Source organism: Contarinia nasturtii, unplaced genomic scaffold (assembly GCF_009176525.2).
Source record: "Contarinia nasturtii isolate CC-2019 unplaced genomic scaffold, AAFC_CNas_1.1 Cnas_scaffold_129, whole genome shotgun sequence".
Lineage (NCBI taxonomy): Eukaryota > Metazoa > Arthropoda > Insecta > Diptera > Cecidomyiidae > Contarinia > Contarinia nasturtii.
Window position 1 is genome coordinate 8,636,904 of NW_022197486.1, and position 18,406 is coordinate 8,655,309.

General features: G+C 33.9%; 1 protein-coding gene across 2 annotated transcripts in view; it reads left to right on the plus strand.

The window, feature by feature from the left end:
- LOC116348173 (protein slit) overlaps window positions 1-18,406 on the plus strand; it is a 141,047-nt gene that overhangs the window by 119,124 nt on the left and 3,517 nt on the right. Inside the window, exons 3-21 of one of the 2 annotated variants that reach the window (XM_031779088.1) lie at window positions 4,101-4,172; window positions 9,317-9,388; window positions 10,317-10,388; window positions 10,840-10,983; window positions 11,396-11,631; window positions 12,323-12,464; window positions 12,650-12,793; window positions 13,063-13,278; window positions 13,995-14,152; window positions 14,410-14,557; window positions 14,683-14,901; window positions 15,010-15,081; window positions 15,300-15,662; window positions 15,736-15,807; window positions 15,894-16,726; window positions 16,799-17,133; window positions 17,233-17,346; window positions 17,416-17,799; window positions 17,880-18,033. In XM_031779088.1, the coding sequence (XP_031634948.1) occupies window positions 4,101-4,172; window positions 9,317-9,388; window positions 10,317-10,388; window positions 10,840-10,983; window positions 11,396-11,631; window positions 12,323-12,464; window positions 12,650-12,793; window positions 13,063-13,278; window positions 13,995-14,152; window positions 14,410-14,557; window positions 14,683-14,901; window positions 15,010-15,081; window positions 15,300-15,662; window positions 15,736-15,807; window positions 15,894-16,726; window positions 16,799-17,133; window positions 17,233-17,346; window positions 17,416-17,799; window positions 17,880-18,033 (3,950 nt within the window). The remainder of the gene's footprint in view (window positions 1-4,100; window positions 4,173-9,316; window positions 9,389-10,316; window positions 10,389-10,839; window positions 10,984-11,395; window positions 11,632-12,322; window positions 12,465-12,649; window positions 12,794-13,062; window positions 13,279-13,994; window positions 14,153-14,409; window positions 14,558-14,682; window positions 14,902-15,009; window positions 15,082-15,299; window positions 15,663-15,735; window positions 15,808-15,893; window positions 16,727-16,798; window positions 17,134-17,232; window positions 17,347-17,415; window positions 17,800-17,879; window positions 18,034-18,406) is intronic. The other variant, XM_031779094.1, reaches the window with a different exon arrangement.

An 18,406-nucleotide genomic window follows, 5' to 3' on the forward strand; every position in this document is an offset into this window, starting at 1 on the left:
GGAAAAGTCACATTTATCCTCTGAATGGTTCTTATTTTCATTTGACTGTGAAAAAGCGTGCGAGTTGAACGTATGTATTTTCTCCGGGTGTATGGATTAAAAAAAAATATCAAATGCATTGTCAATAATCATAATAACCGTATTAAAATGGATCAAACCAATTGTTAGTATGAACTGAATGACCTGAATCAAACTAAGCACACATACCCACTCGTTACGTTCATTCGGTCGCATTTACAACAATCGATTGATGATGGCACACATGGCCGTTTGCTGCAAGCGGGCACACAATTTTAGCCCATTCGTTCGAACAAAACAACAGCAACAACTTCAAAATAGAAACTCTCCAAAGTCGAAAAGTAAACAGTAGAAAATGCAATAAACGAAAACGAAATCATTGAATTAAGTCCAGTGAACAATAAAGTTTTATCGAAAAGTCGTAGTTGATTTGACAATGTGTGCACGAGTTTTTTTTTTTCTTCTCTTCTTCTTCTTGTATTTCTTCCTCTTCTATTTCACATCAACTAACCCATCTAGAGTGCTTCATGTTGGGTTTGAAGAATACAGGGGGGAAAAAAATTGGCATCGAAAGAAAAATGTCCATAGTTCGTTGTGCATTCGTTCAAATATTTGAGTTTCAATCGTTTTTGATGTGCCATTTGACTGCTTTTTTTCTCTTTTTCTCTCTTTCCATCTCAATCTGTTCCGTTTTTGCTGTTCACAGTCATCATTACGGCAGGCCACAACACAATTTATTCGCAATGCACAAATTCCACTTTGATGTTATGTGCCAAATGCAGCATACAAAGGTTGCACCCGTATCAACAGCAGTAGCACAATCAAACAAACGAATTCGACAGCAATAACAATTGTAATGATATTATAGACCGAACAAAAATGCAATTGAACAACACCAAAGCAATTTTGTTTTGATCGTCTATTTCGCATAAAAATCAATACATGTATGTGTGTGTGAATGCATCAAAGTTACTACCAAACTGTTTTTTTTTTCGAATGGAATCGATTTTTATTGCTTCAAATCTAATTATTTGTACAACAACAACACAAATTTGATATAGAATGGAATACACAAATTAAATTGTCCATTGTAATTACATCTCTCTTGTTAATTATATTTAAAAATGAAAATTAATATCGGCGGCTTTCGATATCATAATATTTTTAATGCTGTCTGTTACTTTTTCCGAGCACTTGGCTATTTTCAATGAAATAATATTGATTAATAATGCATTCGCATGAATAAAAATAAAATAACAAGAAAACGACAGAGAGGGGTCAACGGCAACAGTATCAAATATCGCTTATTTTCCATTTTCTGTAATATTTAATGTAGCGGATGTGTCATAAATATCTCTAGACACATACATGGTCATGTGTCAATAGATCAAATTGTTGTATGGATCTCAATGCGCGCAATATTTACTTAAAGCATCTCTCTCGTTCCTTTCATTTTTCGCGTTCTTCATCTCTCTTTCTGTTCATCTCATTTTCTCCCCCTTCACTTCAATTTCCCTTCGCGTTATTCGGTAAGATGATCGTTAATCAAGAGTGAAAAAAAATGTATGATGCAAACAAGAAATATGAAACTCATATTAAGAGAGGCTAGGCTGTACACGAATTTGATGAATGGCGGTGGCGACAAATGAGCCAAGTCTAAAAGAAACTTATGGCATTAATTAATTGAATCAATATCGTATCAGGTTACCATTAAACATGTAGTTTTACACATGTGAAACATCTTCTTTTCTCTCTGTTAACTATCACCCATGACATCAATAATAATGTTCTTATGCAAAGCCGCTCTCTGATTTTGGATGTTTTTTTTTTCGATTTATGATACGAAAATTCAATCGAAAACCTTTACTAAATTCCATAATGAGTTCATAATCATATAATAAAGAAAATTTCATGGAAAATTCGTTGTGTGTTGATCTTTTCATAGCTGTATCCGATGGGCCATTTGTTTTGTTTATTTCAAGGATTAATATTTTGCTCTCTTTCTCCTTCTCTCTTGATGTTGCATCAATAGGAGTTCATGGTTTCATGTGCGTGACAGTTATTGTTCTGTCGTGTTCTATGTTCGCTCTCACAATTTTGAGAGAAAAAAATAATAATAAATAATTCCGATTCACTCGCACACCGTACAAAATATATGTTCAACGAATGCATCACCACTGTCAACATCAATTTATATGTAGTTAGGTCCCTATCTTAATGACCCATCAATGCGAACAATGACAGCTGAAATAAAGCCGAAAAATCAAAGAATTAATGCGCATCTCTGAGGGAGAACAGACACACACACACACAGAGAGAAAAACATAACAAAAAATTAATTTGTCCAACCGGAGAGTTTCATTGAGATCATAAGATTAATGACAAAATACTTTGATGCATCAGTTAAAATTACGCACATAAAATGCATCATCAACATACACAAATGTGATTCAATTTGTTCGCTTTTATTTACCACAAGACGTTTGAATATAGGAGAAAAAGAACGTTACGAAAGGCTCACCTTGCCATTCAAAAGCAATCATCATAAACTGTAATCAGAACGAAGAACAATGGAATAAAATGAAAATAAAAAATATTCGGGAAAATTAGGGTAAAGTTAAATAAACCGAATATATATATTTTAAAATGAATTTGGATGATTCGTCAAGAAGAAACCCCCGATTCCACTTGAGCATCTAATGTAATGAAATGTTTTTCAATATTTCATGGCATATTAGGCCGTCGATGGCACTCTATGTTCCATATTTTATTCACGTGTCTGAACTCGAGTAATGCGGTCACAGGACAAAAGAGAAATACACACACATGCACGGCGAAAGAGAGATGCGATGAGAAAATGAAAACGAAATCAGTATATGTGTGCATTTGGGGAATATTTATGAACTTATCGAATCGTAAAAAAATATTTTTTTTTTTTTCATTTTTCATCGCTCCCTTTCGGCAAAACCGACTCCAGCACATAGAGATATACAAGCTCAATGTATTAAGAATCTATTGCCTATTGCTTTTTTACGATTGTATTTTTTTTCTCTTTGACGAAAACATAGAAATGATATATACAGTATTTTGTTGTCATCGTTTTCAGGTCAATAAAAATGAAAAGAAGATGGGTCAATAATTTGTGCCGCTTCAAAGCGGTTTTGATGATAACCATATTTATTTTCTATTTTTTTTGGTTATTGTTGTTGTTGAATGTTTCAATGTATTTAGCATTTGTAGGACATTTTTCTCCCATCATTTGCTTTCACATGAATTGTTCAACGGCATTTGTATGGTTCGTCCGTCTGCCCTCTCTCTCTCTCGAACACATACAACCTTTGCATCTAATTTGACTGCTGACGATGGAATCAAAGAGTTTCGGTTGCATTTGGGCACCAATTCTAGCAAAGACATAAAACAGGGATCTGAAATGGGTTTTCGGTTACATAAGTTGAATATCAATCGATTAAGTTTTGAGTTGGAATCGATTGTATTTGACATTTGATTCGTTTCGATTTGTTCACTCAATCGTTCTTCCTTTTCTACCGCCTGATCGTCATCGACATGAAAAATCAGCTTGAAAAACCAACTCATTTTACGTATGGCTTATGACCGTTCCCATTTCAATGCAACGGGGGTCATAAAATGTGGTGAAAACTTATCACCAAAACCAATCGCTTTCATCCACTCTTTTCTTTAAGGCTTTAATATGTATGAGACTGAACACACCGGCAATAAACACAAAACAAAATCGTTTTCATATTTATTCGTTCGTTCTTTCTACATTTATTCGGTGTTATTGGTTCGACAGTCTCATCTATCAACCGTATGACTCTAGAAAGAGAATATTTGTGTACACACACACAGGGAAAGAGAGAAATAGAGAGCAGAAAACCTATGATTATGCTTTATAAGATTTATTGTATTACATGAATGATTTTCAGTGATTTTCGTTTTCTATTTTTACGTGAATTTATCCTAGAACATAAGCGCCCATCATCTGATTAATAAATCTATATCTAGATAAATATGTGATTTTCATATTCAATTTCTAAATTTTTTTTCTTCTTTTCTTATTACAGAGACTTGCAAGGCAACAATATCACGGTTATCTTTGAAATGGACTTTCAGCATCTATCGAAATTGCGCATTTTGTAAGTATCAAATAAGACACATTCCAACACACATCATCAAAATCCAAAAAGAATTTAACATCAAATCAAAACATCCACAGACGAATTGAATTCATTTCAGAAAGATATAAGCCATGCCGTTTCAAAATAAAAGAAATAATACAAAAGAATCACATTATTAAAAGTAATCATGTTACTGTTATGGTTAAAATGTTAAATCTTTTTCTCTCTTCATTTTATTTGATATTTGGATTAAGTTAAGTGAGCAATGTGAGCAGGTGTGCTCGCGATCGAGAAATTGATTTTACAAAAAAAATAGCGAAAAGAAAAATGAAAATGACAAAAGATCCAAAACATTAGCATTCCGTGCACTAATGTGGAAATTGCTTTCAAACAAAGCGAATGTGGATCATACACTCAAAAAAAATGAAGCAATAAATTACATCGCACCACAACCGCATATTAGCAATTCGATTTGCACTCTCGAACCAACCAACATTTTTTCACTCTTTCTCTCTGTTGTTTCTGTCTTCCGCCTTTTGTTATATTGAAATCCGATTATTTTGTGCAAACGACATACAAACATGGACATAAACAAAAATTTAAAATAGAGAGAAATTCATTGAAATGAAGCGAAAAACAGAAAAAAAAAAGAAATCATAAATTTTCAATACAAAAAAAAATTGGAGAGAGAGAGAAAAAAAATGAGATAGAAAAGTAATACGAAAAGAAACAGAAATAAACGATGATATTCGAATCGCCGTCTTCTTTATGTTTTGAAAATGATATTTTCTTTTGTCAGAATTATATCCACATTAAATTGAATTATGTTTTTTTGAATGTTACTCTTCGTTGTATTCGTCTTCTTTTACGGAAGACAATTTATTGGCATTCGCGCCTACTAGCATGCAGAGCAATCAAAGCAACAGCGTGCACAACATACAGACTCAGTGTGTCCCCACGATCGAACAATGAAAATGAGTGTGTTTCCGTTTCGACATTTCAACCTGTTCGCCACGTTGTTCAGCCAAAACACAGCGTTATTCTCTCAATGTGAATGCAAACCTTTGGCGTACATCTCTCTCTCTCTCTCTCTCTCTCTCTCTCTCTCTCTCTCTCTCTTGATAGTAGATGTGAAATGCCATCTCTTTCGAAACAAAAATTCCAAGTGAATTTAGAATTTCTTGAAGCAATGCATCATTATGTGTGTTTGTTTATTTCCCCCCCATTCATCGGCTATCATAGCTATTATCTGAAGAATTCATTCGTAATAATATCATGAATATTTTAGCGTTTTTCTTAAATTGTATATTCTTCCGTTATCGCATTTGTCATGTCTTCATCATCGTCTGCCGTCCAATTCATTATATTCTAAAATTTGGTTATTTTTGTTTTTTTTTTCTTTCTTCGTCGATGATTTTCCACATTTTCGAATTTGTAAAACTTACAATAACAACAACAACAAAAAATTGCGTCCATTTAAATGCACAGAAGACGAAAATTGAATAAATCATTCAAAACGATGCGAGTGGAATCGATTCAATTTAATGAATTTTAAATGATATGAGGATTGAGAAAGCAAAATTAGATGTATCGAATCGTAGCAACAATTAACACACATGTGACAAACGATGCATAGCGACGCAATGGCCCAATCTTGTGGTGGTCGAAAACGAAATGACAATTCGACCATAGAATAAATAAATAAATAAAACATTATTGAGAAATTAGAGAATTGATCGAATCAATTAAGGGCCTACGAACGACCAAATAATCCATTATGTGTTATGTCGCATGGATTAGACTTTTTGAAATTCATTTAAATACGGCTTAGTTCGATTTAAATGAGTCTCTCCAAATTGACGACGAAAAAAAAAATACACCGATTTTTGTGTATATTTTGAAAGTTTTACGATTGATGAAATTTTTATTTGTTTCATCTTGTCGAACGAAATGGTTACTGATTTATCTGAATAGGGTTTTAATTACTTTGATCAAGCATACAAATTAAATGGTCATTTCTCGAGTGAGCCAGAGGGCAAGAGTGCCAACAATTGGCTATATTTGTTCACATTGAACTTTGTTCTTGGTTCGTTTTCGGTTTGATTCGGTGATAACTGTTAATGTAACCCATTTGATTAGAACGTGCTCCGATCGAAGTATCGGCAGACACACAATATCCGGCCAACGGAAATAAGCAAGTCTTTGTTATTTGTGGTTTTGATTGGACACCATTTAAGCTGGCCAGTTTACCTTTTCAAAGAAATACAACGGTGCGCTCGATCAAATGCAGAAATGCTGACCATTCCATAATATACACAATTTGTATTTTATCATGGTTCCACCCTTCGTACATATTTAATGTTATCTATGCTAATTACATTATGAGCAGCAGCAACAACAACAAGGCAAAAGGAGATAGAGAGAGAGAGAGAGAGAAAATATTGATGTGTTGATATCAGTGAACATGACATGTTACAAATGTTTCACGTGTGTTTGTCGGTTGCCTAATAGCAGCAGGTTTTAACTAAAAGTACATTGTGACCGATGCGTTCAACTTAATGAAGACGTATATGTATGACCGAATGAATGAAGTGCGACGATAAACTTTTGCGATTGATGATATACTGAATAGAGAGAAAAAGTTTTTCAACTGTACCATCAACAGCAAATTTTTTGATTGGGGCAATTCTCAAATGTTTTTGATGTGTGGCTTTTTTTGTGTATCAATAAAATTCGCTTAGGTTCGATAAAGTAACAATAAAGTAATTCATCAAATTTCGGATGTAAACACGTTAGAATTTTGGTGTATGGGTATTCAAATTCTTAAAATTGATTTTATCAATGAATTGAGAGCGAACAAGTTACAAATCCAAATGAGTTTTGATACAATTTCTCTCCCACTCGTGGCTGTCACACGTGCAAAAGTATTCGATCACAATTTGTGTCTTTGCAAGCGCATTCCTTCTATTTCAATATGATGATGAATGGCCATCATGATTATTTATTGATTAAATTTTCAAGAATGTGAATGCAAACAGACCGAATTGAAGAGGAAAGAATGAGCGCCACGGTCAAATCATTTAGAAAATTTATTGCAGCTTGTCTCATAATTTCCGTTCGAATCATTGAATTAATCACATAGTTTGGTGCAGCAAATTCAGGCGATAAAATCAGGCGGGCGAGATAATACCTTAAATGTAATTTCGAGTGGTCGTTGATGTTCTATTTTTCGTCGTCGTCGTCGTCGTTGTTGTTGTTGTCTACATCATCGATTGCATGAAAACATAAATGGTTTGGTTGTACTCCGCATCGAAATGAATTTTTCGAAAAGCTAAAATACTCTACACACATGCAATTGAAATGCGTAAATAAATAATTTCGAATGTAATCAATTGGAAAAATACGTTGCTGTGGTACGTGTAATTCCATTGGTTCAGCCATTGCATGTTAACATTTAGTTTGAATACATCAGAATATGCACAAAATTGAATAAATCGAAATGGAAATTGCGAAAAATTCAACGCATTATCATTTGCTTTTCCGTCTCAACCTCCCCCCACACCCCACATGCATATCATGTTTGTTCTGAGTGAATCAATTATATCCCGATTCGAAGTATATGATAGACAGCAATGCTAGCATAAAATCCAATGCCATTAGTTTCAAACTAATTATCGTTTGGAGTTCGGGCTCCAAATTCTTCCACATCGTTGCCAAAAGTATATCGTTTCGATGTTTTTGTATGCTTGAAGAATGCATATATTAATGTTATCGCATTTCATGCCAGAGAGAAGAAGAAGAAAAAAAAAGATCCCAGACGGAAGCTGCACCACATTCAATACTCAATTAATTGCTATATAGATTTGTTTTTATATTTGTATATTTTATTTCGTACAAAGTTTTTCGTTTTCTTCATCCGTTTATGTTTCTGGGGGCTTTTATTCATTCGATAAAACACATTGCTCACTTCATTTGCCAAGCACCATAGATTCACACAACAGAAACAGAGAAAAAAACCCGTTAGACTCTGAGCAGCAGAAAAACGCCAAATGTCGAATCAATTAATTGACTGTAATTGATTGTAAAATTGAATAATATGTCTGCTTAATGTATCGGCAATCCCAAAAATGGGAACTACAACAAAATCAATTTTTGTGAATTAATTCAGCTATATAAATATTGCTTGTTGTTTTTACCAACATTTGGAAATGCACAGAGCACCACTACAACTAATGCCATTATTTTCCACTTGTATGGATTGTGAATTAAGAAGAAAAAGGTCAATTCACAACTTGCTCTTTCGGTGTGTCGTTTCATTTCAATTTCGAATTTTCTTTCTTCGCCTATAAAAAAAGCACTCTCAATGATGATATATATTCAAACTTAATTCGGATCAATTTGTTTTTTCTTCACTTCGAATATAGAAAGTTTTGACAAGAAATGGGCTGTACTGTTCCACAGAGTTTAAATTTAGTTATACAAAGTGTGAGGTTTAATCGAGGATATTTTTATTGGAATATCTCACGATTATCGCTTTTAAAACACAATACTCATTTATAAATTATTCTATCGATTTAATGACCCAAATTTCTATTTTTTTCCACATACGTCGAATAACCTGATGAAAAAAAAACACTCACCGGAAAAAAAACAGAACTTGACAAGAGAGAAGAGTAGATTTTCATGTGTTTTTGCATTATTAAATGCAATTTTATGCTTTAACCTTCCGAAAAAAGCACTCTACTGCAATTGGGTTTGTGTGTGAAAACTAAAATGAAAATACCAAAGACATGATTTGGCCAGAGGCATACATGAACTGATTGATATATGCATATACGTCACACGTGTTACTGTAAAATCGAATTTTCATCTCATCGCAAAATAACATGGATCGCAAAACCAAGAACCAAAACAAAAAACTAATTTGACGATAGAAAATTACAACGATTTAAATATAGTAATGCAGTTCGCGAATAAATTTGTGAAAATCTGAATAACACTATGTTGTGATTCCTTACGGCACAATATTTTCTTCTTCGCTTATTCTTATTGCTCCCTTTCTCTCTTTCGCTATCTTCACATTGTATTGTCAACATAAAAAAAATGCGCTTGTATCGCTTTCTTGCCAATAATTACATGGGAGTTTTGATTTTTACTTGCAGGCAATTGACTGACAACGAAATTCACACCATTGAAAAGGACGCCTTTCAAGATCTCATCTCGTTGGAACGACTGTAAGTATTCGATCGTATTTGGAGCTCTCTTTTTTTTTGTCTCTATGTTATTTAATTTTACACAATTTATTGGTGGCTGATGCGATGATTTTGAATCGGTGCCAGAATCACTTTGGAAATTCGATTAAACGAATTAGCATGACGCAAGAGACGAATGAAAAAGCACACGCACCAAAAATTGTCCACAGCTTTCTTAGTCTTCTTTAAATAAGTTTTTTAATTATCATTTTCGGTTTATTTTTTATTGCGAAAATTTTTTTTTTCTTCTCGCAAACACACTAAATTAATGTTTGAGAAAATTACTTTTTATTTTGTTTTGTAATTTGTGTGCGTAGTTTGTCATTTTTCTTCTTTTTTTTTGTGTGTGTAAGTGTATTCGGTTGACATTTTGCTCGATCAATAATAAAAAATCGCGCTGAAAAAAAAATAATTGAATGCGAACGAAATAAAATGGCGAAAACGATTTTTTGGCAACCACAAAAGATGTTTATCACTAAAGTTTGTTAATTTGATTTGTAAGAATATACACACGCCTCTCGTATTTTCTCGGCCAATTTGTGCTTGGCACTGATGCATGAAAAACATTCACAATTCACCGATGATAAACATCTTGCAAATGACAACCGAATTCACTATATTTTACATGATTTGGCATCAATCCGACCAAATTGAATTCCAAGAATAAAAGAAAAACTTTTTCACATTTAAAAAAATAATAATAATACTTATTTTAGGTAATCGACATTTTGCAATTAATTTATTTTTCTCTCTTTCTCTTTTTTTTTGATTTGCCGTGCATTTCTGCCGTTTGTTTGCATTGTTGATTGCACTTGAAATCTATAATTATGTCGTATAAATATCACAATTTTCTTTGCTGACTGAATTAAAATGCTATCTTTCGTTTGTGTTGCTGGGCCACTTTTTAAAGGCGTCTCAATAACAATCGCTTGAAGGCAATTCCAGATAATTTTCTCGCAAATTCAGCAAATCTATTGCGATTGTAAGTGTGTGTTGGTTTTTTAGTTTGGCATTTAAGTTTTGAAATAAATTTAGTTTTTGATTTAGATTTTATTAGTTAAGTAATTAATTGAATTGATTTTCGAGATATATTTTTTAAATTAAGATTCTAAAATCTATCATTGGTTTTTTTGCATTATCTTTTTAGTCTTAGGTTAAGTTTTCTGCACGATCGAAATTCGATAAGATGCATGCTTATCGAAGCGGTCTCCTTTTGCATGTGTTTTTTTTTTAATAAATTTTACCACGGTGATTAATTGGAAAATCTTTGTAAAATCAATTTAATTTAAAAGTCTTTTTTGAAAATTGATTTTATTTTTAATATATTAAAATAAAATTTGAATGAAAAATATCGAAAAACTATTATATTAACATCGAGAGTACTGAACTCAAATTCGTGCCTCTATTTAATATCGTATCAATGCTTTTAACAGGGATTTGTCGCATAATTCGATGCAAATAATCGGTCGAAAGACATTCAAAGGTGCCACATCATTACGAAGTTTGCAAGTCGATAACAATGAAATTACATGTTTGGACGAACAAGCCTTCCGAGGTTTAGGAGAATTGGAGATTTTGTAAGTATTTTATCATTAATCGAATGGAAAAGGAGAAAAGTGTCTATAAGATCGTTGTGCAAATGGATAATGAACCGAATACGATTTAAAATTCATTTATTATCTCGAACAAACAAGCTTATTTCTGCGATAATAAGTGACATCTGATTGACGTTTCATTTTCATTATCTGCTTAAGCTTGGACAGACCATTTTCATTTTACTTGTCATTGTCTCTATCGAAATGATTACAAAACAACTTGTATTCATTGAGAGAGAAAAATACGTTGCTTGGATCTTATTAGAAATCCAGTCAGAGTTTGATTCAATAGACAAATAAATTTGAATGAACTGTAAAAAGGGCTTATATGCAATAACAGTTAACATTATTGGACACCATTGAAATCTATAATTTATTCTTATCTCGTTCACAGGACTCTGAATAATAATAATATCACAGCGTTGCCACGTGAAATTTTCAGTGGAATGCCAAGAATTCGTGCGCTACGTTTATCGGATAATCCATTTACATGTGATTGTCATTTGTCGTGGTTGTCGCGATACTTGCGTAATTCACCGCGCTTGGCTCCATACACCCGATGCCATTCGCCTAGTCAATTGAAAGGGCAAAGTTTGGCCGAACTACACGAGCATGACTTCAAATGTTCAGGTAAGTGACAAAATATACACTATTCACTCCCTTATTATATGAAAATCATCACGGCGTTTTTTTTCTTCAAACAAATGTCAATTAACGTATAAATTTAATAAAAACACTCCAGATTGACAAACATTGATCTCAAGTCAATGAACCAATATGAAAAACAGTGACATTCTTTTCATTTGCGCTGAAAGGTCAATTGACAGAGAATTAATTTCAATGAATTGTGATGTGGATTTGATTATTGGATTCGATCATCACAGTGATTGTTAAAAGGTTCCGTTCAAAAAAATAAAATACCCATTACATGCATTGCAACTCGTTAAAAACTGATGAATGAGTGGTTTTTTTCTGATTTTAATTAAATTTTATGATGACAGCCGTTCGGCTGTAATAAAAAGCCCAATTTTGAAACAATGAACAAATGTTTATTGTGATGCATGAGTGTTTGATTTTCTGTGTATGCTCAAACTTATATTGACAATTGAAAAATAATTAATTTTCACAAATCAATTTTGTTCAATTTAGCGTAAATTTCATCTCTTGTTCGACGCATTCAATTCGATATTTAAGAACCATAGATGAATTTCTATAGGATGACATTAAGTTTAAAACATGGGCTTCGCGCAATGTTTTATTAAAAAATTTGACCATGAAGGGACGTTTTTTTTTTTTTTTGAAATATGTTTTTATTTGACAGGTTTAACAGAGAATGCACCATTGGAATGTGGTGCCACAAGCAGTTGCCCATATCCATGCCGTTGTGCCGATGGAATCGTCGATTGTCGTGAGAAAAGTCTAACAAGTGTACCATCCGAATTGCCGGAAGAAACAACTGAACTGTAAGTTCCATTCGAACAAATTTTTGTCCCTCTTCAAAAAAAAAAATCTTTAAATAATAATAATAAAAAAAATTTTTAATAAAAAAAATTGAAATCCTAAACTCAGATTCATAAGCACTTTTAATATGTTTGCATTTAAAATTGACCATTCTTGTTTTCTTTGTCATTTGTTTTCGTGTCAACAGACGTTTAGAACAGAATTTCATTACGGAAATTACACCAAAAGCGTTCGCCAATTTCAAACGTTTGCGACGCATCGATTTATCGAATAATAATATCTCACGAATTGCACACGATGCATTCAGTGGACTTAAATCGTTGACCACACTGTAAGTATAAGTGGTGTTTTTATTCTTTTTTACTATGTAGTCATCATCATTCGGAATCGAATTTTTCTGTGCTCAATCCATTTATTTTGGTGCATTTGAAACTTTTCTGAGCGCACAGAAAATCCAATCCGAATTTTGTGTATTTTTTTTTTTTTTTCATCTTTTGAGCATTAAAATAATTCTCTGTCCGTTTTTTTCGTTCTGCTTAAATTCATATGGTAAAATTTTTGTATTTGATTGTTGTTGTTTTCGATTTCTTCCAAACACAGCGTTTTATATGGTAATAAAATAAAAAATCTGCCAACAAACGTGTTCCGTGGATTAACATCCTTGCAATTGCTGTTGCTGAATGCAAACGAAATCTCATGCATTCGCAAAGATTCGTTCAAAGATTTAACCAGTTTGAGTTTATTGTCGTTGTACGATAATAATATTCAATCGCTCGCAAATGGAACATTCGATTCAATGAAGAGCATACAAACGCTGTAAGTACACTTTAACCAAATCTAGAATTTAAAAAAAATACAAGAGTTGAATAACGAAAAAAAAAAAAAAATAAATCTATAATCGTCGTTGCATAAAAGTGAGAGCATAATCTGCCCCATTGCAATATTTGCAATTATATTGAGCGTGCGCGCATTCGATTCGCATCCAAACCGTCGAAGACATTCATTTTTGTACATTTCGTTTCGATTGCATATCGCACGAATAAAAAGGATTGGATTTTGCCACGCAATGAATTTTAAAACGACTTATAGACACAAAGAGCGGCGAACATTTCGTTCAATATTTGACTTACCGTCGATTGCAAATCGTGCAAAAATGCGAATATAATCACAAAATAATTCTTTCGTTGTTTTTTACTTGTGCTGTTATTGCTGCCGCTGATGCTGCTGCTGCGCTTTAATGCAAATTGTTCAAAGTTTTTAATATTTGTCTGGCTGTTCGCTTTTCCATTTTTTTTTTTGAGAATGAAAGATAAAAAAGAAAAACTTCGTAGCCGTATGTCTTTTCACTTTTTTGCACACGATGGAGCGCATCGAGCGGATGGATCTTGACATCGATGCATTTCAACGAATACTTATATTTGTTATTATAATTGTGATAATAAATTCTTTTACCTTCGTTTCATTTTGCTCACCGTTTTTTTCTCTTTTTTTTCTTTTTCTTCTTTTTCTTCCTTGAACATGATTGCGCGTAGACACTTGGCACGGAATCCATTTATATGCGATTGTAATTTACGCTGGTTGGCTGATTATTTGCATAAAAATCCAATCGAAACAAGCGGAGCACGCTGCGATGCACCCAAACGTATGCACCGAAGACGCATCGAAGCATTGAGGGATGAAAAGTTCAAATGTAAGTTTTTTTTTGTCATTGCTTTTGTATGACATTATAACACAAATTGAATTCAAGCAATCAAATCATGACACATCGTTTCACTCCACAAATCGATCCATCGACCCAGAAATGGTACGATGATTTTAAATGTACTTTTCGAACAAATGCTGTGACAAGTGTGTGATTAACATTGATTCACTTTGTGCTTCGTTTTATTTCTGTTGAAAAATTCAAATGAGGGTTTATTCTTTATTTTGGCATGTTTTATTTTGCAGGTAACAATGATTATCGAACACGTGACGTATCTTGTCGTGTCGATACTGAATGCCCGGCTGCATGCCATTGCGAACGTACCACTGTTGATTGTTCGGCACGTGGTCTCAAGGAAATCCCACGGGATATACCACTTTACACGACCGAATTGTAAGTACCCGCACAAACACACACGTATATATATCACAGTTATCATATTCGAACAAAATTTACGAAAATTCCAAATTTCAATTTCATTGAATAAACATTTCATTTTCGTTGAATACCATTTTCAGATTATTGAATGATAATGAATTGGGCCGTATTAAATCGGATGGTTTGTTTGGTCGTTTGCCAAATTTGGTGAAATTGGATTTGCGTCGTAATCAAATTACCGGCATCGAACCCAATGCATTTGAAGGTGCATCGAAAATTCAAGATTTGCTCATTGCCGAAAATAAAATCACCGAAATTCATAATAAAATGTTCTTAGGACTGCACAATCTTAAATCATTGTAAGTAGAGAGGAAAAAAAAGGCGCCCAACAAAGATTGCAAATTCATTTTCAGGCTCGAAAAAGGAATTCCATTTAATATGCTATATGTTGTTCTCTTTCAAAACAGATCATTGTACGATAACAGCGTTTCATGCGTCATGCCCGGCTCCTTTGACTACTTATCATCGCTTCACACATTGTGAGTATAATATGCATTTCAATGAGAATTAATCTATTTTAAAGCGTCTTTCATTTCAATTTTGAATTGCGAAATGTACAACACAATATGCATTCAACATAATTGCATACAATGTCATTCGCAATCGTTCACAACACTACAATCTAATATGCATTATAATAATAAATTGACGGAAATACTAAATAATAAATGAATACATACATTTTATATAAATTTAGGAATCTCGCATCGAATCCATTCAATTGCAATTGTCATTTGGCATGGTTTTCGGATTGGTTACGTAAACGTGGATTCTCCGGAGCAAATTGTGCTGCACCGGCTAAAGTTCGTGATATTCCAATTCGTGATTTACCGCCGCATGAATTTAAATGCTTAAGCGATGCAGATGAAGGTTGTTTGGGCGAAGGTTATTGCCCACCATCATGTACATGCACCGGAACGGTTGTACGCTGCTCACGTAATAAATTGAAGGAAATTCCACGTGGCATTCCAGCCGAAACATCGGAATTATATTTGGAATCGAACGAAATTTCAATGATCCATCAAGATCGAATCAGCCATTTGAAATCATTGACCAGATTGTAAGTGTCTTTCTTTAAAAAACATAAACTTTCGAAAAATTAAAATTAAACACGAATTTATTCTCATTTGTAGGGACTTGAGCAATAATCAAATCTCCGTTTTATCAAATTACACATTCGGCAATTTAACGAAGCTTTCAACATTGTAAGTATCACATTAATTCACAAAAAAAAGAAAAGAAAAAAGAAATGTAAAAATGCTGAGCAAACGTTCTTAATTGAATTTTCCAGGATCATAAGTTACAATAAGTTGCAGTGTGTTCAACGATATGCTTTGACTGGTTTGAAATATTTGCGTGTATTATCGTTGCATGGTAATCAAATTTCGATGATACCAGAGGGAACATTTTCGGATTTGCAAGCCATCACCCACATTGCGCTTGGCAGCAATCCATTGTATTGTGATTGTTCGTTGCGTTGGTTATCGGATTGGGTGAAATTGGACTATGTTGAGCCTGGAATTGCACGATGCCAAGAGCCCGAATCGATGCGCGATAAATTGCTACTATCAACGCCATCAAATCAATTCCAATGCAAAACAAAAGTCAGCGATGAAATCTTATCGAAATGTGATGCTTGCTTTACATTCCCATGCCAAAATGAGGCCGTATGCCAAGCACAAGCTGAACGACAATATGAATGCGTTTGCAGACCAGGCTATCATGGTAAACATTGTGAATTCATGATTGATGCTTGCTACGGTAATCCATGCCGAAATGGCACTTGTACTGTACTTGAAGAGGGACGTTTCAGTTGCAACTGTGTGGCCGGTTACACTGGTTCACGATGCGAAATGAACATTGACGATTGCAGTGAAAACAAATGCGAAAACAACAGTACATGCATTGATGGCGTTGAATCGTATACGTGCCAATGTCCATCTGGATATTCTGGCCAATATTGCGAAACAAAAATACCATTCTGTACGGAATTCAATCCATGTAAAAATGGCGCCAAATGCATTGATCATTTTACACATTATACATGCGAGTGTGCACCGGGCTATCGTGGTGCCAATTGTACAGAGGACATCGACGATTGTCAAAATCATATGTGCCAAAATGGTAAGCATAACAAATTTTAACTTTTCGTCGTTTTTACTGAAATTTGTCGGCACTTTTATGCATTTCTTTTAGGTGGAATTTGTGTCGATGGAATCAATGATTATGTTTGCAAGTGTCCAGATGAATATACTGGTAAATTCTGCGAAGGAACACCACTGGTTGCCATGATGTATCCACAAACATCACCATGTCAACATCATGAATGTAAACATGGTGTATGCTTTGTACCGAATCCATTATCGTCGGAATACGTGTGCAAATGTGTACCGGGCTATTCGGGTAAACGTTGTGAATATTTGACAAGTATCAGTTTCGTGCAAAATAATTCATTCGTTGAAATGGAACCGCTTCGAACAAAACCAGAGGCAAATGTTACGATTATATTTAGTAGCTCACAACAGAATGGGGTAAGTTCTTATTTTTATTATTTAAATTTCAAATAACGTTCCATATTTCGATACCTTTACTTGACTAATTTGTTAAATCTTTATATGGATTTAAATCAGGTGCTATTATATGATGGTCAAAACGAGCACTTGGCAGTTGAACTCTTCAATGGAAGAGTCCGTGTCAGCTATGACGTTGGAAATCATCCAGTCTCAACAATGTATTCGTTTGAGGTACGTGTTCTATTGCTTTTTTTGCAAATTTTTTGTTATAAAAATGTTTTCCTTGTGTTTTTTTTGTAGATGGTGGCTGATGGAAAATATCACATGGTTGAATTGCTTGCGATTAAAAAGAACTTTACACTACGTGTTGATCGTGGATTGGCTCGGTCCATCATCAATGAGGGTAGCAAAGAGTATTTGAAATTGACAAAACCACTATTTCTGGGTGGTTTACCAGTCGAATCCGGTCAACAAGCGTATAAAAATTGGCACTTGCGCAATTTGACCAGTTTCAAAGGATGTATGAAGGAGGTTTGGATCAATCACAAACAAGTTGATTTTGGTAATGCGGCCAGACAACAGAAGGTAACACCGGGCTGTGCACTGCTCGATTCTGATTCCGAAAGCAATGAACAAGAAGAAATCGATGTTATGCAAGAGACCCAACATGTGCTCAGAGAAGAGGTTTGTTATTTAAAATGAAAAAAAAAAAATGCATAAAGAAATTGAGCAATTTTTAATTCCAATCGAATTGTCATCGACAGGTGGATCCATGCAGCGAGCACAAATGTCGTCGTGGTAGCATTTGCGTTGCAAATAGCAATGCAAAAGAAGGCTATTCATGTCGTTGTAAGATCGGAACGCGTGGAAAATATTGCGAGCAAGGTGAGGGATCCGCACCGAGCAATCCCATAACTGGTACATTTCATTCTTACTAATATACATTTCATTCATTGCGCGCAAAATAAAAATTGTGAAGAAAAAAAAATAACTCAAAAAGAAATAAACGTTGCTTTGGTGATGGTAGTTGCAAAAACGTTCATGCTCTGCTTGGCATTTCATTTCTGATTCTTTTCACAAATTATCAGCGAACAATGTGTTTTCAATTTCCTCTCAAATGATTCGGCTTGGAACTGAAAATAAGACACGATGAAAAGAACACGGAACGGAAATTGTTTTTCCGGTATATGAGCAGTCTTTTTGTGCATTGTGTACTTCGGTTCTAATTTAATCAAATGAGAGCATCAATTTATCAAAATAATAATGTTTTTCCAAGAAACAAAACAAAAAA